The sequence below is a fragment of the Aythya fuligula genome, chromosome 27, assembly GCF_009819795.1.
Source record: "Aythya fuligula isolate bAytFul2 chromosome 27, bAytFul2.pri, whole genome shotgun sequence".
Classification (NCBI taxonomy): domain Eukaryota; kingdom Metazoa; phylum Chordata; class Aves; order Anseriformes; family Anatidae; genus Aythya; species Aythya fuligula.
Window position 1 is genome coordinate 4824608 of NC_045585.1, and position 27957 is coordinate 4852564.

Here is a 27957-nt window from a genome sequence, read left to right on the forward strand (position 1 = left end):
TGCTGTTGAGATCCAGGATTTATTTACACGTCGGGGGGAACTCTTACCCAGAGTCACATGAGGAAAAAACAAACAAAAAGACCCGAGGGAATCGCCTCGGAACAGACCCTCCCTCGCTCACCAGAGCATTTCATTGCTCAGAGGGCAGCCCAACGCCATCACTCCTCCTTCTCCACGCGGAGGAACCAAAACCATGATTTTTTTAAGTTGTCTGCGCCACAGAAAACACAATTCTGAGATAAAGGCAGCCTTCCCGGGGAGCTCCATCATCAGCACGCGGGCGGGCGGCCCCCCAGCCCCGCCGCGGGGGACGCGTCCGTGGCGGCCCCGTTAGTACTCATCCAGGGTGTCCGCGCGCGGCACCGCGAGGCCCCGCTCCTTCAGCGCCTGCACCTTCAGCTTCTCCGACTCCTGCTTGGCCTGCAGCTCCAGCCGCTGCTCCTCCAGGATCTCCTCGATGGAGACCTGCTGCAGCGGCGTGTCGCTCTCCTTCTCCAGGTCCTGCAACACAAAGCGCGGGGTTGGCACCGTTGGTGACACCGGGCTCTGCGCTCCCGGCACCGCGGGCGCTGCTGCACCCGGGACGTTTTGCTCCATCTGGAGCAGGAGGGTCCCTGGGGTGAGCAGCCACTGCAGGGTTTGCCTCCCAAACCCGGGGTGGGCTCCATGGTGGGTCCCAACCTCGGATTTGATGCTGGGGGCAAAGCCACCTCCACGCGAGCCCTGCTGTGCCCGGAGGGTTGAAGTCGGGGCAGCCCCTGAAGGTCCGAGGGCAGAGATGGAGGCACCGCCGGGGTGGGGGCAAGCAGGGAACCACCCCCAGTGACACCGAGTGCCGGCAGCTGGGGGCACCTGGATTTTGGGGCAGGCTCCTGGGGAGCACCCAGCACGACACAGAGGGACAAAGTGACACCAGACGGGACAGCAGCCGCCCCCCCAGCACCCCTCGGGGCTCCCCGGAGTTCGGGGCCAGCAGGGAGGTGAGCGCTGTCCCCAGGCTGTCCCCACGGCTCCATCCCCCCCCCCTCACCCCCATCACTTACTTATTACTTACTATTTCCCCCAGCAGGACGACGTTCTCGCCCCTGACGACGAAGATGCCCCGGGGGATGTCCCCGTACTTCTTGCCCACGTGGATGCGCTCCACGGTCTGGTGCAGCACCAGGTTCGCTGCAGGAATTACGAGGAAAAAAAAAAATTAAAAAAATGAGAAAAAAATAAAAATCACGTTTTCATTGCATTTTCGGGCTGAAAAGAGCAGCCCTGGGCAGCGAACCCCGGGCTGTGTGGCCAAATTGTGCCACGGGAGCAGCCTCAGCCCAGGGGCTGGGAAGGGAGAGAAATACCGAAAATTGCCCAATTTACAGGAAGCCCCCCAAAAACCCTGAACCCCAGCAGATGGGGACCGTGCAGGCTGGCAGGGAAGGAAGGGGCGACCCTGCAGCCCCGTCCGGGTCCGGGATCGGTGACCCCGGGGACGCTGACACCGGGTGCCCCCCCCCACCTCCTGGTGACCGGCACGACCCCCCCACCCCCCCGTGTCCCCCCCGTGTCCCCCCCGTGTCCCCCCCGTACCGAACTGGTCGATGCTGCGCAGGAAGCCGATCAGCGTCCGGCCGTCGCGCAGCAGCACCAGGTGCTTCTCTGCGGGAAACGGGAGTCAGGCGGAGACCCGGTACCGGGGGGGGGGCCGGTAACGGCGGGGGGCAATGCCCGGTACCGGGACCCCCCCCGGGGGCTGGGGACGGGGCTGGGGGCAGGGACCCGGCTGCCCCCACGGGGAGCGGTGCCTATGGGGGAAGGGGGCAGCCGGCACCGGGGATGGGGGCATCGGGGGGTTACCGGGGGGCACCGGAGGGTTACCGGGGGACAACCGGGGAGTTACCGGGGGGCACCAGGGGATTACCGGGGACACATAGAGGTTAAGTGGTGGGCACCGAGGGGTTACCGGGGGGTTACTGCGGGACACCGGGGGTCTACCGGGGGGTTACCGGGGGTCAACCGGGGGGTTACTAGAGGTCAACCGTCCCGGTGCCCGCTGCCCGCTGCCGGGCGGCACTCACTGTCGATGTCCTGGATGAGGCTGGCCGTGCCCGGCATGTAGTTCATGGTGCCGGTGCCTCGGCGCCGAGCGGAAGCGCCGCCATGCGCCGCGGGGACCGCCCCGGAACCGCCCCGCGGCACCGAGCGGGGGGGGGCGCTGCGCCTTTAAGAACCGCGCCGAGCCTTGCGCGCGGGGAGCCCGCCCATTGGCCGAGCCGCGGCGGGCGCCGCCGCTCATTGGCTGAGCCGCGGGGAGGGGCGGGGCCGGGCGGCGGTCATGGAGCCCCGCGGTAGCGCCGCGCCCTGGGCCCCGGGGCCGCCGGCGGGGCAGGTACGGGGGGGGGCGGGGCCGGGACCGGGGGAAGGGGGCGGGGCCTTGATCGGGGGGCGGGGCCAGGCGGGGGCCGGGGGGCGGGGCCGAGGGGGTCCCGGGGGGACCGGGGGGGTTCGGGGGGTCCCGGCCCGGTGCCCGCTGCCCCCGGGGCTGTGCCCGGTGCCCGGGGCCGCTCGTTTTTGGGGGTTTTTGGGGGTTTTTGGGGTTCCCGGGGTTCGCAGCCTCCCCCCCGGCGGCAGCTCCCGGGCCGAGGGTTCCCCCCCAGGTGCTACCGGGGGCTCGCTGGTGGCTCGGGGCGGCCCCGGTGTCCCGGGAGTGTCCCGGGAGCGCCCCGGGCACGGCGCGCAGGGAGCGGCGCCCCCCGGGCGGCATCGCCCCGCGGTGCGTGCGTGGGGACGGGAGGAGGAAACGGAAACCTGCCGCTTCCCGGGGCGTTTGGCACCTCCCGGTTTCGGTCCCGGGGCTGAGCCTCCCGGCAGCTCCCCCCCGCCTGTCCCCGTTCTCCTCGGCAGGGCATGGACTCCCCGTACAGCACCGGAGCCTACAGCGCCCCGCACCCCCCGGCCGCCCCGCACTACCCCGGCCTGCCCCAGGCTCCTCGGGGGTTCGGCTCCTCGGGACCCCCCCGGAGCCCCTACCCCGGGGAGCCCCCCGCCAGGTACCGGCCCCCGTCTCCCGCTGCTCCCTGGGGCTACGGCACGGCGGACAGCCTGGAAGGGGCCTCGCTCCGGCGGCAGCACGGCCCCGGGTACTCGCCCCCGCAGGTAAGAGGCAGCCGTGGGGGGCGAGAAGTTTGGTGGGACCCCGGCGGAGGGGAGGGGAGGGGAGGGGAGGCCCCCCCAGTGCCCCCTCTGATGGGATTTTGGGGCCTTAAATGGCTTTAATGTCCCCAAAAGCTCGTCCCTATAAATACCCGTGACCACCCCTCTCTCCATTCACACCACAATTTGGGGGGCAGCAGGCAGCGGGTGGCAATCCCAATGCTGCGGCTCACCGGAGGTGTATGGGGGGGCTGCGGGCACCCACGGGGTAACGCCTGTCCCCCCTCTCCTCCCGCAGACCCCCGGGATGCCGGTCCCGCAGTACCCGTACGGAGACAGCCACCTCGGGGCCACCCCGCAGGGACCACAGCCCCGGCCCCAGGAGGACGCCTGGGCTCCCCCCACCGCTTACGGGGCGCAGCCACGGAACGCCTGGACCACGGCGCACGGGAACCCCTTTGGCACCGACCTGCACCCTGTGTGGGGTGGTGGCAGTGGGGCCACATCCTACCCGCCCGCCCGGGACTCCAAGGTACGGGGGATGCTTTGTGTCGGGTCCTGGTTGTGGTCAGACCCCTCAGATCCCGGTGTTTTCCCCCAAACCTGCCCCTGTCTCCAAGCCCAGCTGGTTTCTGCGTAGAAGCAAAGGTTGTGTATCAGATCTCCTCTTTGTGCATCAAAATCCGCGGCTGTAATTGCAGAAAGCCCCACAGGCACCAGGTCACTGGGGACAGGTCCCAAAATGGGGCAGCTCTCACCTCACACCTCGCTCTGGCGCAGCTCACGGTGTCGGAGCAGCTGAGAGCAGGCAAAGAGCGGGGGCAGCCCTCTGGGTCGGTTTGCAGACTCTGCTGTTCCTCTGCAAGTGCTTTTTGCCCAGGCTTCCCCTAAATAAGAGATCTTTTAGGCAGCAAACACAGGGAAATGATGCACCTGGCGGGGGCTGTCCCCTCGCATCCCTCTGGGTTTGACCCCGAGGCTGCCACGTGCAGCAGCAGCCCTGGGGGGGGGGGTTAGGTGACGGTTCAGCGCTGTCAGCTGGGGAGAAGGATTTTTGGAAGGGCCAGGGGGGACCTTGCTGAGATCTGTTCAGCATTTACCCCCTGGGTGTGACGGGGCATGCTCTGAGCATGGTCCCTGCTGCTGTGCCGTGCTGTGCCGTGCTGTGCTGTGCCATCATCACACGTGTGGCAGTGACACTGCCCAGGCCCCCCGTAACGCCAGGCAGTTTGCAGTGCCCCCCTCGGGCACGCTTGCCTGCCTCTGCAGAGCAAGGCGAGAAACCAAGAACCTGGCGTTAAGGGAAATACGCTTAAATATCTCCTTGCATTTATTTTTTTTTCCCCTCTGATTGTAGGAAACCGCTTACGACAAACCTGATCCGAGCCCAAGCCAACACAACTACTACTCCGATGTCAGCCACCAGCAGGCTGGGGCAACGAGCGACCACAAGGCACCCCCTGCGCCCCCAGCCCCCAGGGTGCAGTACAGCGCCCAGCCCCAGATGTACGGCGCTGCCCCTCGGAAGCTTCTGGCTGGGAAGCAGGAGGGAGGCCTCAGAGGGGGCGAGCAGGCTGCAGGGAACGCCGCAGCCACCCAGCCGGAGATCCAGAGGATCCTGCACATCACCAGGGCGGCTGTGCAGCTGGAGCAAGAGGTGGATGAGTTTGTAGGGAAAAAGACAGATAAATCCTACCGGCTCCTGGAGGAGATGTTGACCAAGCTGCTGTTGGAACTGGATTCCATTGAGACTGGTGGCCAGGATGGTGTTCGGCAGGCCAGGAAAGAAGCTGTCCACAGAATTCAGGCCATTCTGGAAATACTGGAAAGAAAGGGATTGTGAGAGCCTGTCAGCCACAACACAGCCACAACACAGCCTGCTGCTGAGGTTCCAAAGAGTTTTAGTTCTGCTCAATGTCAGCTCTTTCTGCTAAGCACTATTGACAATGGAAAGCAATAAGCCCTGATTTAAAAAACAAAACCACAGAAAAGCCCAGCCCCATGAGATTAAGAGGAGATGGAAGCAGCAAAACAAATCATGTGTTCCAGGCTTTGGAAAAGCAGCACCACCTGAGGTACCAACCCCTGCACAGGTCCCTGGGGGGCTGCATCCTCTGAACAAGAAGAAAATCACTGCACAGAGCAAAATTCTCCACCTCCTGGAGCCACAGCCCTGGGAACAGCTGGAATTCCCCCTCAGATCTCGTCACAAAGGCACCGTGCAGCCGTGAGCCCCTGAGCTTGCCGATCACTGCGTGTACTTTCAGCTTCAGATCCCTTGCCATAAAAGCTGGTGCGTGTCCTCGGGGTCCTGCTTGTTGTCAGTGCTGCAGGACGTGACCCTGCTGGCAGCGTGCTCAGCACGGCAGCACAAGCACCCATCGCATCGCTCCGTTCCTTCTGTCGGGGGGAGCTGCTGCGTGGTGCCCTGTGTGGCTGCAGGAACGCAGCCTGGAGCCCTCTGAGCTCTGCAGATGGAAAAGACGGGCACGGCCAGAAGTGTCCTCGCAGGGCAGCCCTGGACAGAGGGAGGCATAGGAATGCTTTTCAGGTCACTCGGGTAAAAATCCACTTTCTAATTGTAACGTCCTCCCACCTACTGCGAGGTCTGTGTCCCGCTGCAAACCCCCTGCTCAGTGGCACTGGACGGGGCAGGGACAGGAGGAGCTCAGCCTGCCACTGACCTTCGGGTTACACCACGTTCAGTGAATCATTACTGCGTGTAAGGAGATAATAAACCCTGACAACTTTTAAATGCTGTTTTGTAATTACGATCTCTTGAAGTCTCTTCTTTTAAAGGGAAGTCGTGTGCACGATTGCGTAACTGAGACCTGCCTGTGACCAAAATACCAGCCGGGTTGTCTCAGCAGCTGAAGGTTAGGGATGAACGCAGCTCAGCAGCAGCACCGAGGGTGGTTTTTTTGGGGGGTGTTGGGGTTAGGGGGCCCCCATCTGCTCCCAAGCAGAGGCTCCAGGAGCCCTCGCCTTGCTCCAGGGGTGGTGGCCGTGTTTCGGAAGGGATCTGGAAGGGAACTCAGCCTGCCTGAGGCCAGGAGCCCCGACCTTGTGCTCCGCAGGCTGGCGGCCAGCTGCTGTCCCCAAGGAGCCCGGCAGATGCCACGTCGGTGACGGAGCGGGCTGCGCGCACGGGACTGACCTTTGGGGCTCTTTGGATGCGCCTGGGATCACATGCGGCGGGCAGCACACAGGAATGGCCCGGTTGGAGGCGAGCCAGGAAAAAGCCGAATGTCCTGGGACTGGTAAATGCCTGACGGCGATTTCGTGCCGTCCTCCTGTCAGGCAGAGGGCAGCCGGGCCGAGCCATCTGCGCCTCAGCCTGAAACGTGAGGATCGGTGGCTCTGCGGGGAGAGAACACGGACCACGACCAGCAGAGTGATGCCCTGGGGTGCTACCAAGGACGGGGTGCAGAGAGCAAGGGAGCCCCAGTGAATGCCCCCTTCTTCCCTGCTGAAGGCAGCAGTGCCTGCAGCTTCTCCAGGCATTAATCTGTGGCTCTGTTCCGTGATTCTTTTGGTGAGATTATTTGTGGTGGGGATGATTTCCGCGCAACCCCCAGAGGAACGAAGAGCAGTGCTGCGGTGTCATTACCCTTATCGGTTCATCTTAGGGCTGAAAGTCTTGGTAAACGCTGCCTCTAATGCCCCAAAGTCTTTCCCAGGAGCCTGCTGCAGGCTCGCTGAATGAGCTGGACACAGCAATAACTTCATTTGGTTTTCTGGAAGGGAACAGGGGCAACAACATCGGCACCCGGCGTGCCGGAGTTGTTGGATCAGAGGTGGCCAAGCAGGAGGTGAGCTCCCTTCCCACCCGAGAGGCACAGCCTGCAAGGCAGCGAGGTGTGGGGCTGACACAGACGTGCTCCGCAGCGGGGAGGAGGGGGCTTTGCCCCCAAGAAGGGGTCGCACATCACCGACAGCCCCAGAGGCTGCTCCTCGGTGTTCTGCAGCAGCTTGCTCGCCTTCAGTCCCGGTTAACAGCTCAGGTACGCTACCGTGCGTCAACGTGGATAGCTGTAGGAAGGGCAGATCCCCTGAGCAAAGGTCAGAAGCGCTTGGAAATCCCTCCCCAGCACGGCCCACGGAGCTTTCCTGGTAATTGAGGCCGTGTGGGTGAGACACCGGGCGAGCTGGCGGAGCCGGCCGGGCAGCACCGCACCGCACTGCACGCTGCTGCAGGCGAGGGCTGCAGGACAGGAGGGAAGCCTGGAAGGAGAGCACGAGCCGTGCAGCTGGGAGGGCAGGACGATGAAAAACAGCTTCTGCTGCCTCTTCCCTTCCTGCTCGGGGCACTATGGAGCTGGAAGGGAGCAGGGCCGGCTCTAACCAAGGCTGCCCCCGGTGCTCCCCTGGCTTCGTGCTTCAGCCTGCCCACCTCACGCTGCTTCTTCTCGCTTCTGCCCTCCCAGGTTCAGCTCCACGTCCAGGCCCAGGCTGCCAATGCTCTCCAAGGAGTTACCAAAGAGCTCGTTTCTCCCCGTTACCACATTCGTTTTCTGTTTCATTGGCGTGGGTGTCGAAATAAAGGCCTGGGTTCCCTCCAAGCAGGATCCAGCCACGGGCTGGAATTTGTTCTCGCAAGAGGTGGTGTGTTAATCACACCTCAACGAAGATGAAATAAAGTGAAATCACTCGGTTCTTGAACCGGTGCCCTGTACGGCACTGAGAGCTGCAGGGGTGCCCGCAGCCTGCCCCCACCCAGCCCCTCACAGCAGGGTCTGCCCCCACGATGCCGAATCAGCCCCTGCAAAACCCACCAGGAGGAGCGGGCAGGGCTGGAGCCTCGCCTTCACCCCCAACACATCCTTGCAATAAGCACAGCGAGGCCGCCAGCCCTCGGGAGGTCTCCCCCCACTACCGCTGAGCTTTCACAGCTCTTTCTGCCACTGCCCCTTGAGTACCGTGGCCACAAACGGGCGGCTGCTGCGTTCTGGAGGACGCGGCGGTGACCTGAAGGCTGGTGCAGGGCAGAAGCTATCGGCCAGATGCAGTCAGCCTGGAGCTGGCTGCAACTTTGTTTTCGACACCGGTTTCGCTCCCAGCAGCCAGATTTGCATCGATCACAAAGCCGCTTTGTTTACTGCATCCTGCTTGCTCTCCTGCTCACGTCTCTGCCCAGAAGAGGCAGCTCGGCTCCACCTGTGCAAGGAGGCGCGTGGAGCGACCCCGGGTACCTCGCAGCCTCTCTAGCACTGCAATGCAGTCAGCTAGGAGAGGACACAGAGCTGCACACGCAGCCGCTGTATCACCAGCGCTCTGTGGACTGGTGCAAAGGTTTTCCTGCTGCGGAGATGTGGTAGGAACGATAACTTTATCTAATCGTAAGAAAAACTGGAGGTATGCGCGTGGCATGCCAGCAGACAACGCCTGGAGGAGGGGAGGTGGTTTTGGTTTTTGGTGTTTTGGTGCCGAACCCATCCAGGTAACAAATCCCTTCACGATATTTCCTCTTCCGGAGCTTCAGTCCCTGTGTATGGGAAGGACTTGGCAGGGGGTTATGTAAACCCCAATCAAAATCACACGAAATAAAACTGAAAAGCGTGCTGACACAGCGGCGTGTTCCTGCAGGGCTGGTTATCGGGGCAGCTCTCTGAAGATGTGACTCTGAATTACGCCTCCAGCCCAGCAGCAGCCGGCGTGGCCCTCGTGCAGATGGGGTCACCTCATTTTCCCCAAATCCCTGCCCAACAGGGGGGCAGCGATGGGATTAGGGCACACCGGCAGTGCCACAGCCTGCAGAAATCCCCTGCTGCCGTCCCCGTGGGGTTCCCGGTGCCTTCCACCCCCTCAGAGCAGGGCCCAGGCTGCTCCCCGCGGGGTCACAGCACCCATGGGTGCCCAGCAGAGCGGCTGCATGGGTGATGCTCGTAGTGGGTGGAAAAACGAGGATTTGGGGTTTTTTTGCACTGGTGTTTTTAGCTCTGTGCTCCTGCCAAGGGGCCGTGGCGAACCTCCCCCCAGCCCCCGGGCCCCCCGCCTCTAAAAGGGCTTCCCCTCAGCCGCTGCCACAGCGTGGGGCCCACCGGGCTCCGGCCCCACCGAACCGGGGGGGGGTCGCGTTTGTGGGGCCGACCCCAAACCGGGGGCCCAGCGGCGGGCGGGGCCCGGTCGGGGAGCGCCGCCCCGGGCTGGGCCGGGCCGGGAGCGGGGCCGGGCCAGGCCTGCGCCGCCGGTGGAGCCGCCTCGGGAACGGGGACAGGGACGGGGACGGGGACGGGGACGGGAACGGGGGCGGCGGGGGGCGACAGCAGCCGGGGCCCGGCCCGCGCCCTTCGGCCCGGTAGGCGCCCGGTGCCCGGTGCCCATGGCCGGCCGGGAGCAGCCCCCGGAGCAGCCCCCGGTGGCGGTGGCGGCCCCCCCCGGCCCCGCCGAGCCCCGCTACGAGCCGGTGGCCCCGCACTGGTTCTACCGCAAGGCCGCCGAGCCCCGGGAGCGCTGGGTGCCCTTCAGCGGGCAGGACTCGGCCCGGCTGGAGGAGGCGCATGGTGCAGGTAGGGTTGGGGGGGTCCCAGCGGGGGTCCCGGGCACCACCGGGCTCTCGGGGGGGCTGCAGCACGCCAGGGGGATTTGGGGGGGTCCCGAGGTGTGGGGGTGCGGAGTGACCCCCGGGGAGGTGGCGGCACCCCCACAGATCCAGCCGCCAACGCGGCCGGGTGCTGGGTGCAGCGGGTGCGCCGACCTAGTGCGGTGACATGTGCCCGAAATGATGTATAATTGATTAAAATGATGTATAATTGATTAAAATGATGGGTAATTGATTAAAATGATGGGTAATCACACTGCGAAGGGCCCCCCTCTCTCGGGGGTGGGATGGTGCAAATGGCACCGGGGAGATGTCCCCGTGTGGGCTGGTGGCGGTGCCTGGCACGAACGGCACGGCTCAGGACAGGGCCCTCGTGCTCGGCCAGGGGCTCGGTGCTTTCGGCTCACCTGGGGGATGTCTGACGTGGGGCACATCCCTCCTGGGATGCTCTCCAGCACCGTTCCCCATGCTCGAGTACTGGGAACACGGGTGGTTGTTGCCGCTTCTCATCCATGGTATTCGTGTGCTGCCCACGGAAGGTGCTCCGGTCGCAGCCCTCTGGTTGTGCACAGCACAAAGCTTTCTGGTATTTTGCCTTCGTGGGCCTCTCGTGAGTAATTTCGGGCTTTGGTTCCTGCAGGAAGAGAGAAAGAAGCTGTGGTTGTCCCGACGTCGGGGGGTCGGTACGACGTTCACCTGAAGCAGAGGCAGCGCGTGGCGGTGTACTGGGAGGAGGAGGTGTCCGAGGTGCGCCGCTGCACCTGGTTTTACAAGGGAGACAAGGACAACAAGTACATTCCCTACTCGGAGACCTTCAGTGAGGAGCTGGAGGTAAACACGCCTTGCCTGACAGCATCCACCGTGCCCTCTAATTGTCAAACCCTGGCCCTGACATCCCAAACTCCATATGGGGCTACTGGCACCGCGGTCACGCCTGAGGACATGAACTCAAAAGAGGCTTTGGCAGGACATTTTCACAGCTGATTAACATAACTGTAAATACTGCCACTGTCTCCCTTCTGGCCTGCTGGAGCTCGGCGGCCTCCCCTTCCTCCTGCCCCCACCCAGCAGCATCCTGCATCCCTCTCCTCAACAGCCCGCTTGTTCTCCGCGAGCCGTGCAGCTCGGGCCTTGCTTGCAGCCTCTCCCTAGCATCCTTGTTCTTTTTTTTTTCTCCTGACCCTGCCTGTTACAACTTCTCCCTGAGAGAATCACCCTCGCCACACTCATAGCTCCACCAAGCCCAAAGGAGTTGTAAATGTAAGAGTATTTATTTACGCACTTACTTACAATTGTCCATATCCCGATGTGCCAAAAACGCAGTTCTGAACTGATTCTGATGGGGAAGTCAGTTGCTGCCATGGAGATGGGGACATCTTAGAGACTTCCTAGGAGGTGATATTTAGATAACCCTGTTGCTTCCCCAATTCAACCTAGCTGGTTTCTATTCCTCTTTCACAAAGTGATGCCTTAAAATGAATGGGAAATGTCTCAAGTGGTTGAATATTCATAGGCATACCTCCAGCTGACTCACGGGGGCATTCTTTTCCTCAGGAAGCTTACATGATTGCTGTAACCCTGGATGAGTGGAAGAAGAAACTGGAGTCCCCTAGCAGGGAGATCATCATCTTGCACAACCCAAAGGTGAGGAGAGTGATCCCTCTGCGGACTGGTGAGGACATTCCTCAGCGATGGGAGAAAGCCATCACGTGCCTCCCCTTAGTTCTCTTGGGAGCCTGTCATTCTGCTTTTATGCGGTTTCTTTTAACCACCTCTGCTTAGAAATCAATTTTGTCTGAATGGCATTCCCCTCTCCTGCCTGCTGTAGAGCCGAGGGCGATGCCAGCGGTGTTTCACACTGTAATGTTTATCTCCAGGCACCTCTCACTCTGTGCAAAGGGCTCGTAGCAGCTCGGTTACAGCAGCGTGACCTGGGACCTCTCCATACCTCCCGTATCAGCCATTGCAGCGAAACGTCCCCTCTGCTTAACCACAGCGTGTGCTGCAGCTTAATGACAGGCTCTCCTTGTTTACAGCTGATGGTGCACTACCACCCGGTTGCCACCTCTGATGATTGGGGCTCAACTCCTACAGAACAAGGTCGGCCTCGGACTGTGAAGAGAGGAGTAGAAAACATCGCCGTTGAGATCCCCAGCGGTGAGCTTGCTTCTCCCCCCCTTAGGCCCAACCAAAGCTAGCGAGTCTGTTTTCCACACAATTTCTCAAAAAGACCATTAGAAACATCCATAATCGTGATCAATGAAGTGCACGTCTAAAAGTTTTGTGCCAAAAGGATATGAAAGGTTTTTAGAAACCTTCGTAGTGCCCCCAGTGCACATCAGTGCAGAGAGGAGGCAGACACGTGGGAAGAGAGCTGCTCCCAGCTCCTGCGCTCTGAAACCAGAGCTGCTGAGAGCGCCGGGGTGCCTGAAATTACTCCTGAGGTTTTGGCAGGTGTGTTCTTAAAGGAGGGAGTTGCCTTCCGTGCTGGGGACACCAAAGCTTACCACCCAGCCTTCCGTGCTGGAATCTGGCTCGTGTGCTCTCCCTGTCTCTGCAGCCGTGGATCAGCTCTGAGTTGCTGTCAGGCTGCAAGACTTGTCCTGTTGGTGAGGACAGGCATTTTTCCCCATCTAACACCTTTGTTTTCCATGTGCGTATGCCTTTGGGAAAGCATTTATGCAAACTAAAGTGTGTGGGAAGTCGGGACCGAAATGCTTGAGAGGCAGCTCCTGCCCGAGCGCTGAGCCTCGGCCGGGCTCAGGCTGGGTGACTCGAGGCTGTGCACGGGGCAGCTGCAACAAGTCCTCGGGGTCGTGCCCTCTCCCTGTGCCAAACGTGGAGAGTGACAGCATGGGTGAAGCTCCTCGAGCCACCTCACCTTCCTGCACTGTCCCCTCCATCTGGACCCATCCCAGGTGGGAAGGGGAATTCAGCAGGCCAGAACTCAGCAGGACAAGGAGTTCAGAAACTCGAGAAGTGCCACTGCCTTAAGGCACACGCTCTGGGCACCAACTCACTTTTTTAAATTATTTTTTTTTTAACCTGGACTGAGATGAGGATGGCAGGCTGGCACTGTCCTGCAGAGCACGTGGTGTCACCGGGTCGGCTCCTCCTTCAGTGGTGGTCTCTGGCAGGGTCTGTGTCCTGACCTCTCCTGTTTATCCGCAGGAGAGCCTCTGCAGATCGATCACCTGGTGTTCGTGGTGCACGGCATCGGCCCAGCCTGCGACATTCGGTTCAGAAGCATCGTCCAGTGTGGTAGGTGGTGAGCCTGGCCGGGGAGCTCCTTCCATGCGCTGCGTTCGGCACAGCGAGTACACCCTCTGCATGGACAGTGGGAATCGCTGTCAGAGCGCATTCAAACCATCCTGACACTCATCTTGGCAAGCTGCACTGCTGAATTTGCTGACTGCAATGGGGAGTGTGAATACAATGCTTGCTAATCCATTAAATCCTACCATCTGGAAAGGTTTGGGCAACCACTTTTCATCATTGCATTCCGCTGCCGCTCAAAATAGTGAGCTTCCCAAACTGGATACAGATTTTCCAACTGTCTAAACCTGCTAAACTAATTAGTAACCTGCTCAGTTTATTGCTCCAGGTTAATCTCGCTGGGTGTAACACCAGCCCGGCAGCCTCTGGCATGATTTTGGACAAAACCCCAGGGACGCTGCTTCCGGCTCAGGAAATCCCTGAAGTGCAAATCCCTGCAGGCTAGGGGAGTGTAAGAGGAAGCTGTTGAGTGCTGCTGTCGTGTGCTCCTCCAGACATCCAGCACTGATCAGTACTGGAGGCAGGACACTAAGCAGAACGAACTCCAGCCTGACCTGTTTTGTAGTTGTAGTTCCGAGACATTCAGTTCTGATGAGAGGTCATCACCGAAACTGCCTGGAAGCCCAACACCACCTAACTTGTAGAAATCAAGGCAGCTGGGACTTTTCACAGCAGGCTGTCTTTAATGCAGTCTGTTCTTCTATACGTTCATCCAGTGAAACTATTTCCAAGGCTGCTCATTTGAAATCAGGGAAATCAGCCTCTCACCTCCTCAAAACAGTAATTTCAAGTTGTCTCCTCTCTTAGGATTCCCCTTCTAACGTGTGCACCTTCACAAGGGTTTCTTTCTTCTAAATTCCTACAAGTACCTTCCTTATCTTGACTGCCGGGTTAAAGCCCTGCACACGTGGGAAGGAGGCTTGTTACAGATGGGGCAGCAAGATCCAGTAAACACACATGTAAGGACATGGAGCCTTCCCCTGATCTTGTAGTTAAAGATTCAAGGTCTTAGGGTAGCAGCAGCTTAAAGACCCTGGTGGGATTTCCCCTGGTAATGATCTTTTCTTTTATCTTATTAAGTGTTGTTGATGCAGCAGGCTTGTCCTGTAGCCCTGCTGCTCTTGAGAAGAGTTCACGTTTGTTTTTTTTCCAGTGAACGACTTCAGGAACGTTTCCCTGAGCATGCTGCAAGCACACTTCAAGAAAGCCCAGGAGCAGCAGCAGATCGGCCGCGTGGAGTTCCTGCCCGTGAACTGGCACAGCTCCCTCCACTCCACCGGGGTGGACGTGTAAGTGTCCGCAGCCAGCCCCCTCCCACCGAAATGCTGCTTTTTGTGGCAGCTGCTGCAGACAAAAGGAAAGCCGTGAGTATTTGGGGCTGTGTGCGCACAGGTGAACAGGGCAAGGAGCACCCCGTGCACACCCCCACCCTCTGCCCAGCCCGGCTCTGCAGAGCGCAGCAGATGTCTGATCTGATCAGCACACAGCCAGAGGGAAGAAGCTTCTGCCTTTTCTTAGCTAAGATTAGAAGGGGCCAGGGGCATCCACATCTCTTTAAATAGGACCTCTGGAAACGGAATACCCCATTTCAGCACTTACAGACCGCTCTGCAGTGCCCTAGGAAGGGGAGAAAGCAGGCTGGGTTCCTGGGGAAGGACGGACAGGCTCTTGTGCTCCTGCCTAGGGAGGTTCCTGGGTGCTCAGGCAGAGCACAGGCTGTGCTCCAGATTTAGCCTCTGCTAAGGAATCTGGGTTACAACATCACACCCTTTGCGACGTGGCAGTCCTTCCCTCAGCTTCAGTTTTGCCTTAGAAATGTGCTAGGGTTCAGGGGCACCTCTGACAGCAGTTTCCTCTCCTCTTCTTGGCCCCTGCAGGGACCTGGAGCGAATCACTTTGCCAAGCATCAATCGCCTGCGTCACTTCATAAACGACACCATCCTGGACGTTTTCTTCTACAACAGCTCCACCTATTGCCAGACCATCGTGGACACGGTGGCGTCCGAAATGAACCGCCTCTACCAGCTCTTCCTGCAGAGGAACCCCGACTTCAAAGGGGGGGTCTCCATCGCGGGTCACAGCTTGGGTAAGGAATTCCCCGCGGTCCCAGCGAAGTGGCTGTCACCACAGTGTCCCCAAAGCATGGCAGCAGGGAGGGCACTGGTCTTCCCAGCCCAGAAGGGAGATGGCTCGGGGTTTTTCCTTGACTAGATGCCGATGCTCGATCCATCTGTGCTTTGTTTCCAGGGTCACTAATTCTGTTTGATCTCCTGACGAACCAGAAGGCTGCTCCCGAGGAGGATGAGCAGAGCAGAGAGGTAGGAGCTCGCTGGCTGAGCAGGGAGCCAGGGCATTCCCACAGCACCGTGTGGGGAGCTGTGCTGGGGCGGGGGAAGGAGGAGAAGGTCCAAACTGCAGGAAAATAAATGAGCAGAAAGCACAGTCCCTGGTTGCTCTATTCACAGGGCTCCAGGACAGCCTCGAGCAACACAGGCATTGAGGAATTAAAAGAAATTCTGAAGAAGCTGGAGCTGTCTGAATACTGCGATGTTTTTGAGAAGGAGAAAATGGACAGGGAAGCACTGGTAAGGAGCTCTGTTATATTTTTTTTTCCATCTCTTGTATTTCTTCTTTGTTTTTCTTGCCAGTCCTCCCACCTGTCTTCCTGGTACTGAGTCACTTGCACATGAAACTTCTCTTTGGAGCGCAGCAGGAGCAGAATGATAGAGACCAGAACAGAACTGTGCACACCTCTCTGCTCCGGGGCTAACGGCTGCGCTGCTTATTTTCTAGTTCTTGTGCACGGAGGAAAACCTTAAAGAAGTGGGAATTCCCTTAGGACCAAGAATGAAGATCCTCAATTACATCAGCTCCAAGAAGGAGAGGCAGGTATGTTGTCTGGGTGGCTTACCTTCACCCAGGCCAGGTCCCTTCACTCACACAAGGACCAGCATCACCACTGATGATTGCGGTATGCGGGATGTGAGGTGTCAGTCCCTGAGCACCCCAAATGCCTCATTCCCAGCTGTTTCTGTTCAGACAGCTTTCAGGGGCTCACGTTTGGAGCTAGTGTTATGGATGTGGCCCTCCCACAGGGTCTCTGACACAGGGAAGGTGCTCAGGAGGAGCTTCTCACCTTCACCACCGCCAGCCCTGGTTCTGGAGGGGTAGGGGTGAGGGCAGCTCACGGCCTCGCTGCAGGATCTGCCCCTGCAGGGTTCCCTCTGTGTTGCTGCAGGGCGTCAGCGAGCGGGGCGCAGCAGCGCCGGGGCACAGTGGGCAGGCTGGCCCCGATGGCACAAGTGACAGCAGGGACTGCCAGTACCGGGACATCGGCTTAGGACAGGTAAGGGCTGAGCTCGTCGCTGTCCTCGAGCAACGAAGCACCTGCAGCACCAGCATGGAGTCTGTCTCACGAAACAAACCCAAATCTCCCTCCCCTAGGTCTCGGCAAACTATCCCCAGCTGATCTACAAGCCCACCATCTTCTTCGCTTTTGGGTCTCCCATTGGGATGTTTCTCACGGTGCGAGGAGTGAAGAGGATCAACCCCAACTACAGCCTGCCCACCTGCAAAGGCTTCTTCAACATCTTCCACCCCGTAGGTATAGGAGGCAGAGCCCTCCTGTGCGGGAGGCACGGTGTGCGCCTCGCTCACTGCCCTCCTCCTCCGCACAGTTCGACCCGGTGGCGTACAGGATCGAGCCCATGATTGTCCCGGACGTGGAGTTTGAGCCCATGCTGCTGCCTCACCACAAAGGCAGGAAGAGGATGCACCTAGGTAAGGGGCACGGCTGCCTCCTCAGCCGGCCGCAGCTGCAGCCCCGGGGCTGACGCCGAGCCCCTGCCTTTCAGAGCTGAAAGAGGGGCTGACGCGCATGAGCGTGGACCTGAAGAACAACCTGCTGGGCTCCCTGCGGGTGGCCTGGCAGTCCTTCACCCGCGCCCCGCTGCCAGCTGTGGAGGCCGGGAGCACCGACGTGGAGGCAGAGGAGGCCGAGGACAGCGTGGAGAAGCAGACGGGTCCACCAGGTTGGTGGGGGGCGCGGGGCGGTGGGGAACGAGGGATGCAGCATCACCACCAGCCCCCAAAGAGGCTCCTCGGGGCTGCCCGTTACCCGTCCTGGTGCCAAAGCCAGGTGCTGCTGCTGTCCTCTGCACTCAGCAGATTGCCTTCAATGTGGTAGTCTTCAAATGCTGTGACCTCTCCCTCCTCCTTCTGTCCGTGGGGGGGCACGGCTATGGGCTGCACTTTGCTGGGTGCTGGTGCCCTGTGGCTGAAGCACACTCCTCTTCGCCCCTCCAGATGTAAAGCCAGAAGAGCCCCCGCCAGCAGCGAAGGAGGAGGCCTCCCCCATCAACGTGGGGAGGCTGAACGGAGGGAATCGCATCGACTACGTGCTGCAGGAGAAGCCCATCGAGAGCTTTAACGAGTATTTATTTGCACTACAAGGGCACCTCTGCTATTGGTAAGCTTCTGCATAGCTGTCAAGCTTCAAATTTCTGTCCCATATCAGCAGAATGGTTCATTTTTGAAGCCAACATAATAAGAAAAGCTTTAACTAAGGAAGCAAGGTACACTCCTGTCCATACCGACGCAGGTTGGGGGGTGGGAAGGAGGCTGCTGTGTTCTTGCCTGGCACTGGCAGAGGCTGCACCTACCCCGTGGCCATCATGATGTCCTGAGAGCAGAGGGAAGTGTCCCCCTCTAATGCCCGTGTCCCCCTCCTCCAGGGAGTCAGAGGACACGGTCCTGCTGGTTCTGAAGGAGATCTACCAGACCCAAGGCGTTACACTGGATCAACCTTTGCCTGGAAGCCAATGACCTACCTGGGCTGTTCTGGCCGCCTGTCGTAAGTCACCTTGGCTGTGCTTTTCAGATTTCCTGGGCCACCTCAGAGGACACGGGGTCCATCTGAGGGAATGATGTTCCTTACTTACAGCCCTGCAGCCAAGGCAGGGATCTGTGTTGGGCTTTTGAGTTTATTCCTGTGCTCTCTGTTGGCTTTTTTAGATATGATTCAACCGAGTACTCACCAGGAAAGTCCAGACTTCTTCTCTGCCTTCCTCTCTCCTCTGCTGCTGTGTCCCGCATGCTGCTTCCCCAGTACTTGCTGCTACCTGGAGATAAGGACGATTTTCCTCCGTTTTGGGTAGGGTGAAAAAAAATAATTAAAGGAAACCACTTCTGCTCACACACACACACACACAGCACTCACACTGTGACTCCCTGTGCAATAACTACTCCTCAGCCCTGAGCTCTGTCTGCCCACCCTGAGGTTCTCTCACCAGCTCTGCAGCACTGATGCAGACCAGGTGCCTGGGCTAGGAATTGACATAGGAGGGGCCTGAACCCTGCTGCGGGCTTAGCGACACAACTGAGAGCTTGCAACCCTGCGAAATAAAAGCCTTAAACACGCAGCACGGAGAGAGCTCTCGCAGCCTTGCCGAGGGAAGGAGATGCTGCCTTCTCCTGGGAGAGGGCCGAGGCGCTGCCTTTCTCCCTGCCGCAGCGCAGGGCACTAGGCTCACGCTGCAGCCTTTGGGCGGCGCAGACAAGGAGCAGGGGCACCTGGTAAACAGGTCGGAGGTTGTGTGCCAGCTGTCCTCATTCCCTTGTCGCTGATGCTGCGCTGTGCCCGGCGGGATTGCCCCATCAACAAGTGGTGAGAGTGGCATGTTTGTGAGTACCTGACCTACTGAGGCTCCTGCCTGCTGTAACACTGTGGCAGCAGCCTCCCAGCACACCAAGGACCCCCCCAGGCACCGCGTGCGTTTCCCACAGGACCACAGCTAGCAGCTAGGTGTAACCATGCATGAGGGAAGTTTTACCTCCAGCTCCAAGCTCCAGCTAGGCTGGGGGAAAGCAGCTGCCCCAGGCACTGCAGAGGCCTGGAGGGCCAGCTCCCTCCCGTGCTTTGCAGGGGATCCCACAGAGATCTCACGCCAGCCAGGCTCCAGTTGTTGTTTTTGTTTGCAAACACGCAAAACTGAAGAAGCAAAAGCAGCTTTGCGTGCAGCGCAGGCTGCAGCGTGCTGCTCTGTTAGCTCTGCTCTAAGGGCAGCGGGGCCAGAGCCCCAGGTGATCCATGCCTTGTGACCAAAAGCATCCAGGCTGACTCACTGCCTGGGCTGGAGCTGGAGCACAGAGCAGGGCAGAGGCGGATGTTTCGGTGACGTGTAGGGCCATTGCTTTGATAATACGGGACAGCCTTTGGGAAGAGCCAAGCCCCCTTCCCTCCCCCTGACTTTTGCCCTGCATGGGGTAATAAGCCTTGTTTCCACAGCCTCGGTTTGTTTGTCCTCTGTTGTACCACGTTATTTGCACTATTTGAAAGGTGTTGTTTGCAGCCTCCAACCTCCTCCTACCCCAAAGGGACTGAAGCTGTTCTTTTACCTGACGGCAGCAACAGACAAGCTGCTCAGTCAGAGCCTGAATTACTGATTGCTAAAGCGTCTCCTACAAGAGTAGGAAAAGGAACAGTCTTAACATGGGACATTCAACTCATGATCAGCTTTTTAAGTTATGCACTTTGTTTAAAAAAAAAAAAACAAAAACAGAAAGGAAGAAAAAAAAGAATTTTAAATGTTATTTAATGTCTTTTCCAGTAAAAGCAAACATAAATAAATAGATGACTCTGGTGTGTTCATGTTTGGAGGAGAGGGAGTGGGCTGAAGAACTTACATTTGTCTAATTTTAAGGGAAAGTTAAGCTATTTCTGTAACTTTTACTAAAGCTGCAGGGTCATACCTTGGATTTCTCAGCAGCACTCTGCCTTTCCAGTGTATGACAAAGCAAACCATGGCATAGGGAGAGAACACCATTGAAAGGATGCTCTAAGACACTACTGCATTTTCTGCTTCTTCACAACTCGATTAAAGCCGCAGAGAAATCCCCACCTAGAGACCCACGCCGACATACCAGAGTAAATGGTTTGTTTATACAGCCATAAGCCCAGTCACTGAAGTGAAGTTTTCAGCACCACAGTTCATTTGAAAAATTAAACTCATTTATTCACCAAATTGGAGAAAAAACAAAAAACAAAAACCAGGGTAGCACAATAATGCACAGAACAATCACGCTCGTTGCATCTTCTCTCTCCCGCACTTAAGCCGTGGTTAAAGGCTGCAGCCTTGCACTTATCACTCTAAATTAGTTCAGCTCTGACTGGGAAGATGCACGGCAGCCCGGCACTCGTTAGAACAGTTCCCGTGAGGAGGAGTGGGACAGTTCCTGTGAGGTGGGTGGAAGGGAGACATCTGACCGAGCTGTCTGGCCCAGGAACACCCCCAGAGGGCACGGCACAGTCCCACTGCTCCAGGTTCCAGCTTCAGGACCTTCCGCAGGGCTGTCCTGCTGACACGGGCTGCTAACCTCGCCTTCCATCGGGTCCAGAGGAAGGGACACCTACAAAACTCACAGAAACTAAACACAGGCCCCTGGACAGCACAACTTACCAACGCCGCAGAGAAGAGTTCCCGTTTGGTTTTCAGGCTCATCCCCCTTTGAGACAATTCTTGTGGGCCACGACCAACCTCCTCCAGCCTCCCAAAGGTGCCAGCAGGACAGAGCCCAGCGTTAGACGTCCAGGTGAAAGCTGGCAGTCGCAGCCTTTTCTTGGTGCGCTGGCAGCTGCTTGGATTTAGAGAGAGATGGTTTGTGGCACATGGAGTCCGTCAGAGGGGGGTAATACTGCCTGTAGCAGAGGTACGCAAGCACGAAGCCGATCACCGAGCCAACCAGCACATCTGCAAGGCGAGACCAGGAAAGAGTGAGCTTCCTTTTGCCCTCATGCCCCTCGGCAATGTTTTCCAGCACGCTGCTTTTCAGCTCGGGGCACCCAGCGGTGCCTGCTGACCCACCTTGCCAGTGGTGCTTGTAGTCGCAGATGCGGGACAAGGCGATGAGGGAGGCAAGGAACAGGGGGAGGAGGAAGGCGCAGAGCCGCAGAGCTGTGCCACGCTGCCCGGGGGCAAAGCAATGCAGCTTCCCGGCCAGGTAGAAGGCAGAGAAGGCGAGACCAGCAAAGGCAACTGGAAGAGAACGATTTGCTTCAGGAACGGCGCTGGGCTCTGCTGTGCCCTCTGCCCTGCAGAAGCAGAAGGGCTGGTGGAGGATGTCTGCCCTGCTCAGGGAAGCCAAGGGAAGCAGCAGCTCCTGAGCAAGGGGGGAGCCCCAGCAGCCGGTGCTTGGCAAGCATCAATCCTCCCAGGAGTTACACACAGCTTCAGGTTACCCTTTAGGAGGCCAATGAATGCAGACAGAGCTGTGGGGTGCATGAAAGCAAGCCCCTATCCCCAGGTTTCTGCTCACCACGCTTCGTTGCCTGGGGATGCTGAGGACTTACAAGAAGCGTGGCCGCTGGGGAAGCTTTTGCGTCCCTCAGCCACGATGCTGGGGTCGCCCGTGCACGTCAGCTCCGCGTTCACTCGTCCGTCTGGGAAGCATCGATAGAAGAAATCCGGCCGTGGCCTGGGGCAGAGAAGCAAAGCAGGTAGCCCAGAGGATGCTCGGGAGGCCTCAATGTGCCCCCTCACAGCCCGAGGAACGCCACGCAGCACGGGTGGCACTGTGCCACCCCATCTAAATGATGCTCAGAGGACAGCAGATCCCTGCCAATATCTGTTCTAATACTAAATTATCTTTACAGCTGGAAAAACACACGTTTGTTTCTAGGCTGAGCATGTCCAGCTTCTGCTTCCAGCCCTTACTCCTTCTTCCTAGCGCTGCCACCGTGCAGGCACACACCTCCCAGCCCTGCTCCGTGCAGCTAGGAGCAGACCAACCATCTCACCTGCCCACCACGAGCTTCAGGGTGTTGGTGAGGACCCCGTTGAGGACGAGAGCAAGGCTGGCAGCTAGGAGAGAGCAGAGAGCTCGCGTCAGTGCTGCACAAACCCCAAACAAACCTTGGCAAGAGCCAAGGGCTCTCCGCGAGAGCACGGCCCCGGGGTGGCAGCAGGAGGGCAAGGGGAGGCAGGAGCTCACCCAGGCAGGCCTCCCGCGTGTCTTCGTGGTCAGCGCCCAGGAGCAGCCTCGCCAGGCCGATCAGCAGCAGCGGCGACAGGAAGGCGATGAACTGCCACAAAACCAAAGCGAGATCTGTCGGGCCGAAGCAGATTTAAACGCAGCAGGAACTGCTCACAGGAACCACACAGCGTGGACCTTGTCACCCAGCCCCGTGACCGATAACGCACGGCAGCCTCGCTGGCGTTTAGGAGCTCAGGTAAGACCCAGAAGGCGACGCTGGGCGGCAGGGCTATGAGGACAGAGCCCCTGAGCGTGACCGGTGCCTTTTGGCAACGCCACAGCGCCCTTCCAGCGTGGTCACTGAGGGACCCCAAGCACTGGGGATGCCGCTGGCCCCCAGCCCTGCCTCGGAGCTCCGGTACGGCCACGGGCAGCCCAGCAGCGCTGCAGCCCAGCCCCACTTACGAACATGGGCACGGCGGGGACGCGCTCGGCCTCCAGGAAGGGTTTCTGGTACAGCCGCAGCTCCTCGGGCGGCACCGCGCGCTCCACCGGGGGCAGCGCCTCCAGCACCCTGCGGGGGCACCGGGGCGGCTCGGGGCGGCTCGGGGGGCGGCCCCCGGTATCCCCCCCGGCATCCCGGTGTCCCCCCGGTGTCCCCCCCGTCCCGGACTCACAGCAGGGCGGCCCCCAGCACCCCCCGAGCCGCCGCCTCCGCCGCCAGCCCCGCGCCCGCCCGCATGGCGCCGGCCCCGGCTCCGCCTCAGCCCGGGGCGGAGCGGCCCCCGCCCGGTTCCCCCCCCCTCCCGGTTCTCCCCCCCCCCCCCCCCCCAAAATTGTCGGGAAGCTGCCGGGCCTCGGAACATTCAGAACGATTTATTGAAGTCAAACCTCAAGCAAAAAAGTTCATCGAGATCAGTGGAATGTCGTTAAAAACCTTCCCAAATGAACCCTTCCACGGAAGCGAAAAAACCACATCGGAATTCCAAAGGAGTCGGAAAATTAACAAAAAAAAAACAAAAAACAAACAAAAAAAAAGGCCAACATCTCGGTAAATAGAATGTACAAAAATTATATGGTCCTACCGTCACACACATTCAGTAAGAAGCTAAAATATTACAGGCAATTCTAAGTACACTATACCTAGTGGACAGTAAGCTACCTATGTACAGGTTACCCAAGCTTTACAGGTTTCACACTATGCAAGAGAACGTAGGCCGAACAACAAAACCCCCCAAAATATCGTATATCTCAAAGTCTATGCGGCAACATCAAGTCATAATACAGTAATGCCCCCGTGGAACATCGCCAGGGAAATCGAACACCACCTCCTTAGTGTTGAGCGTCGAGCCAGCCGCCGCCAGCTCCGAGCAGCGCCCGCCGCAGAGCGACACGCTGCTAGTAAAGACTCGAGTGATTTCGGTAAAATAACATCTCACAGGATCTACAAAGTTTGGTACAGATAAACAAAATCTACAGAAATAACGACTCTACAAAGGTCATCGTTACAGACAGCAGGTGGAAATGGAGACGGAGCCTGCGGGGGTCTGCGCCGGGCGCCCACCCGGCCTCGGGGCCCAGCACCCGTCCTGTGGCAACGTGATCGGGGTGGAAAGGAAAAGCGACGCCAGAGTGAGATACAGTCCGAGCGAGGAAGGTGAAGCTCTCCCATCCAGTCCTTTCACAAAGCAAAGTGACCGAGGAGTCCCCAAAGCGCGCGCTGCGGGGTGCCCCGAGGGCCCAGCACCGCAGGAGGTGGGCGAATGGCTTTGGCGAATTCGTGCGTGATTTCCCTTTTTTGCTTGCCCATTGATTCCCAAAGTCTCCAGCTTCACGATTCCCCACTCCCGAGCAGTGAGAGCCCCTCCGGGGGCAGCAAGGACCTGAGCTCGCCGCTCAGGAACAGAACAGAACAGGGAATTTTTTTTTTTTCTTTTTTTTTCTTTTTCTCAGAACAACATTGTGAATACATCCAACACACAGGAGTGTATCGTAAGTGCAAATGGTTTTGCTACACAAAGATAATGGCAGGGGGAAGCTGATGTGGAACTGAAAGCAAACAGACAACGTCACCCAAGGGTTGCCATGGCTCATGCACTACACGCCCCGAGCACACAGCTCTGAGACATCTGCTCGGAAAAACTCTCCCTTTTGCCATAGATTCACTGTACACTGGGAGCAGAAAGTAACTGCGGGAATGTTAAAGACAGTTTCAATGTAGTATACAAAAAACTCATGTATAAATTAAAAGAAAAAAACAAAAAGCTGTATAAGGAACTGCAGAGCTTCAAGTACATTAAACCCTGAATTCAATGAGGCAGAGGTTTCAATGTTAAAGTGACTACTTCGTACCAGCGTCGGACATCCCCCTCCCACCCTCCTCCCCCACCCCACCCGAATAGTTCTGTAAAGTTTCAATATATACAGATTTTATGCTCATTGTTAATTACGTCTAGTAATTGTGTCTTTCCCATTCTATCCTGAAATTAAGATAACAAGTTCTTAGAAGAAAGGCCAAAATTAACATTCCAGCCCTATTACTCCATTCTATCAGATTCTCTAAGACCATGGTGGTGACCAGAGAAGGTAATTTGCCCAAAAATTGCCTTTAATGTCATCCTTCCTGAGCTGCAAATGCCTTCAATTCTTACAGTCTATCGATAAGACAAATCTACGCTAATAATCAGAAAACTACGATAACTAATGCTTGCACCATGTATTTATAAATCTGTAGGAACTCGCCATTGCACCGTTTGGCCATGGTCTGCAGAGCATCTGCACTGTGCTAAGGTGCGTACTGTAGAGTAAAAGCTCCAGTAAACAACAACGTCCCGTTAACTTTGCAGAGCAGCTCAGAGGCTGCACACTACACAGAGAGCACAGGCTACTGAGCTAGAGACAGGTGTTCACCAGAAGCACGGTACTACTGCAAAATTTAAGACAAAATAAGGGAAAAGTGTGATTGCGTGTTCCAGCTAAGGAACAGCGGAGTTCGGAACAGAAGATTCGACTTTTCTCATCTCAATCCTAAAGATTTTTGAAAGATTCACCTTAACCCCAGCAGTGTGAAATCCAGTTCAGACTTTTTGTTCATAAATTGTACACGCTTATACACCAATCTCCTGTCTTCCCTTCTGAGTTCAAGCCCACCTGTTGGCTACTATTATTTTTTGGTGGAAAAAGGAGCACCTGTAAGAAGTTTGAAAACAAAGTTAACCAAGACATCAAGTGGCATGGCACAAGAGTAGCAGCAGGCCTCAATTCACAGCATTTTAGAAATTTTTAAAAGCCTTTTGCAAACCTTCACGTGTTCTGTGCTATTCAGCATACCGGTTCGGCACAGCGATCCCTCGCACGTGGCAACTAACGCTCGCTCCCTGCTGCTTCACTGGGAAGTCAGCACGGACACAGGGCTGGAGAAGCACGTGGGTACACTCACACTGCATCGTGTCTGCAGTACTCAGAACGCTCTGACTTCCCAAGAGAAAATCCTCTGAACATTACCAAGCCTAATAAATAACATAAAGCGAACACATCAGGCCCTACAGACATCGTAGCAGGAGCTATGTTTGGAATTTCTGAAAGGTTAAACACCCCCAGTAAGAGCTTAAAAAGAGACATTTGTCACACAAAATGTTAAGAAAAATAAAATCCTTCTTGTAAATTTTTTTTGTAAAAAATACCCAAAAATAGCACTGCTTTCAAGCAAGATTAGTGTTTCAGACATTCACTGTAGTATGGACCACGAGACCAAGTGTTTTGTATCTCCCATTAGCCTTCTGTACCATAAATTGACCCCAGAAATATCGGCACAGTTCTGCCCCCGAGACACCCTCAAGTCTGTAGGAAAGGCACCTGCAGGCTGTGCTGGAGATGAACTGCCAGAGCAGCTAAATGGCACAGCAGCTGCTTAAAGAGACTGTAGTGTATTTCCTAACTTTGCAATTGCACACAATTTTTCCCCTGCACATAAATTTGAGAATGAGGAGGACACCAGCCAGAAGCAGGACACGTTCCAAACCCCACATGAACTTTTCCAGCCTACCACTGTCTTGAGCTGAGAAGTCAGCATGTTCCTTAGGTTTACACGAGGAGCTTTCCAGAGAGAGGGTTCTTGAGAATTAAATCAAAGGCTTAACTTAGCCAGATACCAGCAACATTTAATATTAATTCTTCTCATTCAGGGTTATTTTCAACACCCATTAGCAAAAAGCTACCCTGAAGCTGGCCAGCATCAGCATACAAACCAAGAGCATGCTGTAACCACACCAGGGCAGACGCACAGGGCTTTAAGACCGCAGGCTAGGGGAGGAGATTGGCCCAAGACTAACTTCAGCCTGGGGACACTAATCCCCCTAAGCTCCTTGTGCAAGGATTGCAGGATAGGATAGGTTTCCAAAACAAAATCTGGAGCAGGAGCCTACCTAAGCCACTTCAAACGCTTCACCGTAGCAGCCCGTCCCTCTGCAGATTAACAAAAGAAATACAAGGCAGAAACATCTCCCGAGGCTGAAGTTGGCTGCTCTGAATACCTCTCATTACCAAGACAGGGCAAATACCCTGCGCACTGAAGGAGTGCTGTAGGGGACTAACATCCTGCCCTGCTCCAATAGCAATGAACATTAAAGCTAGAAGATCTCTCTCCCCAGAAATAAAACCCCTAAACGTTCAATCAAAAAGCCCATGAATAGGGGCTGGATTCCTTAAGCGCTCCAATTTCATTAAAGCTAAAGGGTGTCTGAAAAGAAGGCCATAGAGATCCACAGAAATACAACTGCCATGAGGTTAGTGCAGCCTTGGCAGATGACCAACACGTACTCACAGAACAATCCTCCACCTAAAGAAGCCAAAGGGAGTGCAGGATCCAGCCTCCAGTTCTGCGTGTGCTGCAGTGCGTGACCAAGGCCAGGATGCTCCCCTAACTAGGACGGTTTTCCAAATTAGGCAGGGTAAAGAAATTACCATTGTGAAATTAAGCTCTTTCTGAAATTCCACCTGTCTGCAGACACCTCCAGTTACAGCTCTCCAGCAAGGAACCATGATTTCTTCCCCTAAAATATTAGATCTCGTGCTACGAGCACTTCCAAAGAATCACCCGCCTGATTTCTCATAGGAAAAGCTTTACAATAATATTCACAAGTTAAGATGATACGTAACCTACCTTCTCAAAATGCCTTTAAAAATAAGTACTGGAATGGAGGCATTTCACCGTCACCTGGTCTGAAACCCACATTTGCCTTTACGGTATCTGAATGTTACACAGAGTGAGGAGGGTTTATTCTTTCCATAAACTAGACATAAAAGTTACATTGGCTTTGCTGTTTTTAAAGACACGTTGACTGATCAAAACCAGATCTTCAACACCCTTTAAAAATTAAATAAATAAATATGTTGCTATGCTTTGCTTTCTACACTCAAAGAACATATTTAAACAGAATATTCTTTTCACTGTCGAAAGGTCTACTGTTTTCTTTAGAAGGCCGAGACATTTCTGCTTTCCAACAGTAAGAGCTGCTGTAGCACATTCAAGGGTAAAAGAAAGACCAACAATAAAAAAAACAAATGCCACTGCCTGCTCCTGTTGTTGAGATTGAATGGTCCCATTCGCAGTTCACACAAGACGGCTCCGATGATAAAGACTGAATGCGTGGTAGCAGTCTCTTCAAGTTCATCGCCTATTTGCCCGTCTTCTCTCCCTTGTTTTCCAACCCAACTTATTCCTTTGCTTCTTCTACAGGATTCTGAAGTTCCAATTTGCATTTTATCTTGTTCCAGTACTCAGGTGCCACAGGAGATTTGGGGTCATGTGTGGAGCAGCAGAGACGGCCATCCAAAGCTGATGCCACCAAGGCTCCCTTCTCATGATCTTTACAGAATGAATGAGGGCAAAACTCACAGAATGAAACTGCAGGATTGCTACAGATGTCACACTGATGCCACGGACATTCCCACTTTCCTGAGGGTGGAAGGGGAGGGGAGAAGAGAGAGACAGGATGCTGCAATTAGTGCGTTTTAGGGACAGCACTGGGCTC

The 27957-nt window shown here is 56.9% G+C and overlaps 5 protein-coding genes across 7 annotated transcripts in view; 2 read left to right on the forward strand and 3 right to left on the reverse strand.

Annotated features, from left to right (window-relative positions):
- LSM1 (LSM1 homolog, mRNA degradation associated) lies at positions 1–2169 on the reverse strand. Its single transcript, XM_032204237.1, has 4 exons — positions 2064–2169; positions 1576–1644; positions 1055–1170; positions 1–501 (listed from the first exon to the last, which is right to left on the reverse strand). The coding sequence occupies exons 1-4, from the start codon at positions 2107–2109 to the stop codon at positions 331–333; spliced, it is 402 nt and encodes a 133-aa protein (XP_032060128.1). The 5' UTR covers positions 2110–2169; the 3' UTR covers positions 1–330.
- A 148-nt stretch (positions 2170–2317) lies between these two features.
- Positions 2318–5146, forward strand: BAG4 (BAG cochaperone 4). Its single transcript, XM_032204112.1, has 4 exons — positions 2318–2374; positions 2890–3141; positions 3437–3670; positions 4496–5146. The coding sequence occupies exons 1-4, from the start codon at positions 2321–2323 to the stop codon at positions 4979–4981; spliced, it is 1026 nt and encodes a 341-aa protein (XP_032060003.1). The 5' UTR covers positions 2318–2320; the 3' UTR covers positions 4982–5146.
- Positions 5147–9493: 4347 nt separating this feature from the next.
- On the forward strand, positions 9494–19505 carry DDHD2 (DDHD domain containing 2; the record flags this gene model as incomplete). Its single annotated transcript, XM_032204164.1, has 17 exons — positions 9494–9647; positions 10320–10510; positions 11234–11323; positions 11716–11836; positions 12851–12940; positions 14109–14244; positions 14833–15041; positions 15203–15273; positions 15421–15540; positions 15749–15844; positions 16194–16301; positions 16400–16555; positions 16633–16735; positions 16810–16986; positions 17261–17423; positions 17689–17807; positions 17969–19505. Coding segments are annotated over 16 exons (2076 nt in total), but the record flags the coding sequence as incomplete, so codon positions are not given.
- Positions 19506–20457: 952 nt separating this feature from the next.
- On the reverse strand, positions 20458–24471 carry PLPP5 (phospholipid phosphatase 5). Its single transcript, XM_032204025.1, has 7 exons — positions 24467–24471; positions 22391–22499; positions 21944–22034; positions 21750–21813; positions 21303–21427; positions 20818–20988; positions 20458–20703 (listed from the first exon to the last, which is right to left on the reverse strand). The coding sequence occupies exons 1-7, from the start codon at positions 24469–24471 to the stop codon at positions 20534–20536; spliced, it is 735 nt and encodes a 244-aa protein (XP_032059916.1). The 3' UTR covers positions 20458–20533.
- The window catches only part of NSD3 (nuclear receptor binding SET domain protein 3), a 37852-nt gene continuing 32681 nt past the window's right edge, over positions 22787–27957 (reverse strand). For all 3 annotated transcript variants that reach the window (XM_032204031.1, XM_032204032.1, XM_032204030.1), the window contains one exon: positions 22787–27881. In XM_032204031.1, the coding sequence (XP_032059922.1) occupies positions 27640–27881 (242 nt within the window). In that variant the 3' untranslated portion in view covers positions 22787–27639. The remainder of the gene's footprint in view (positions 27882–27957) is intronic.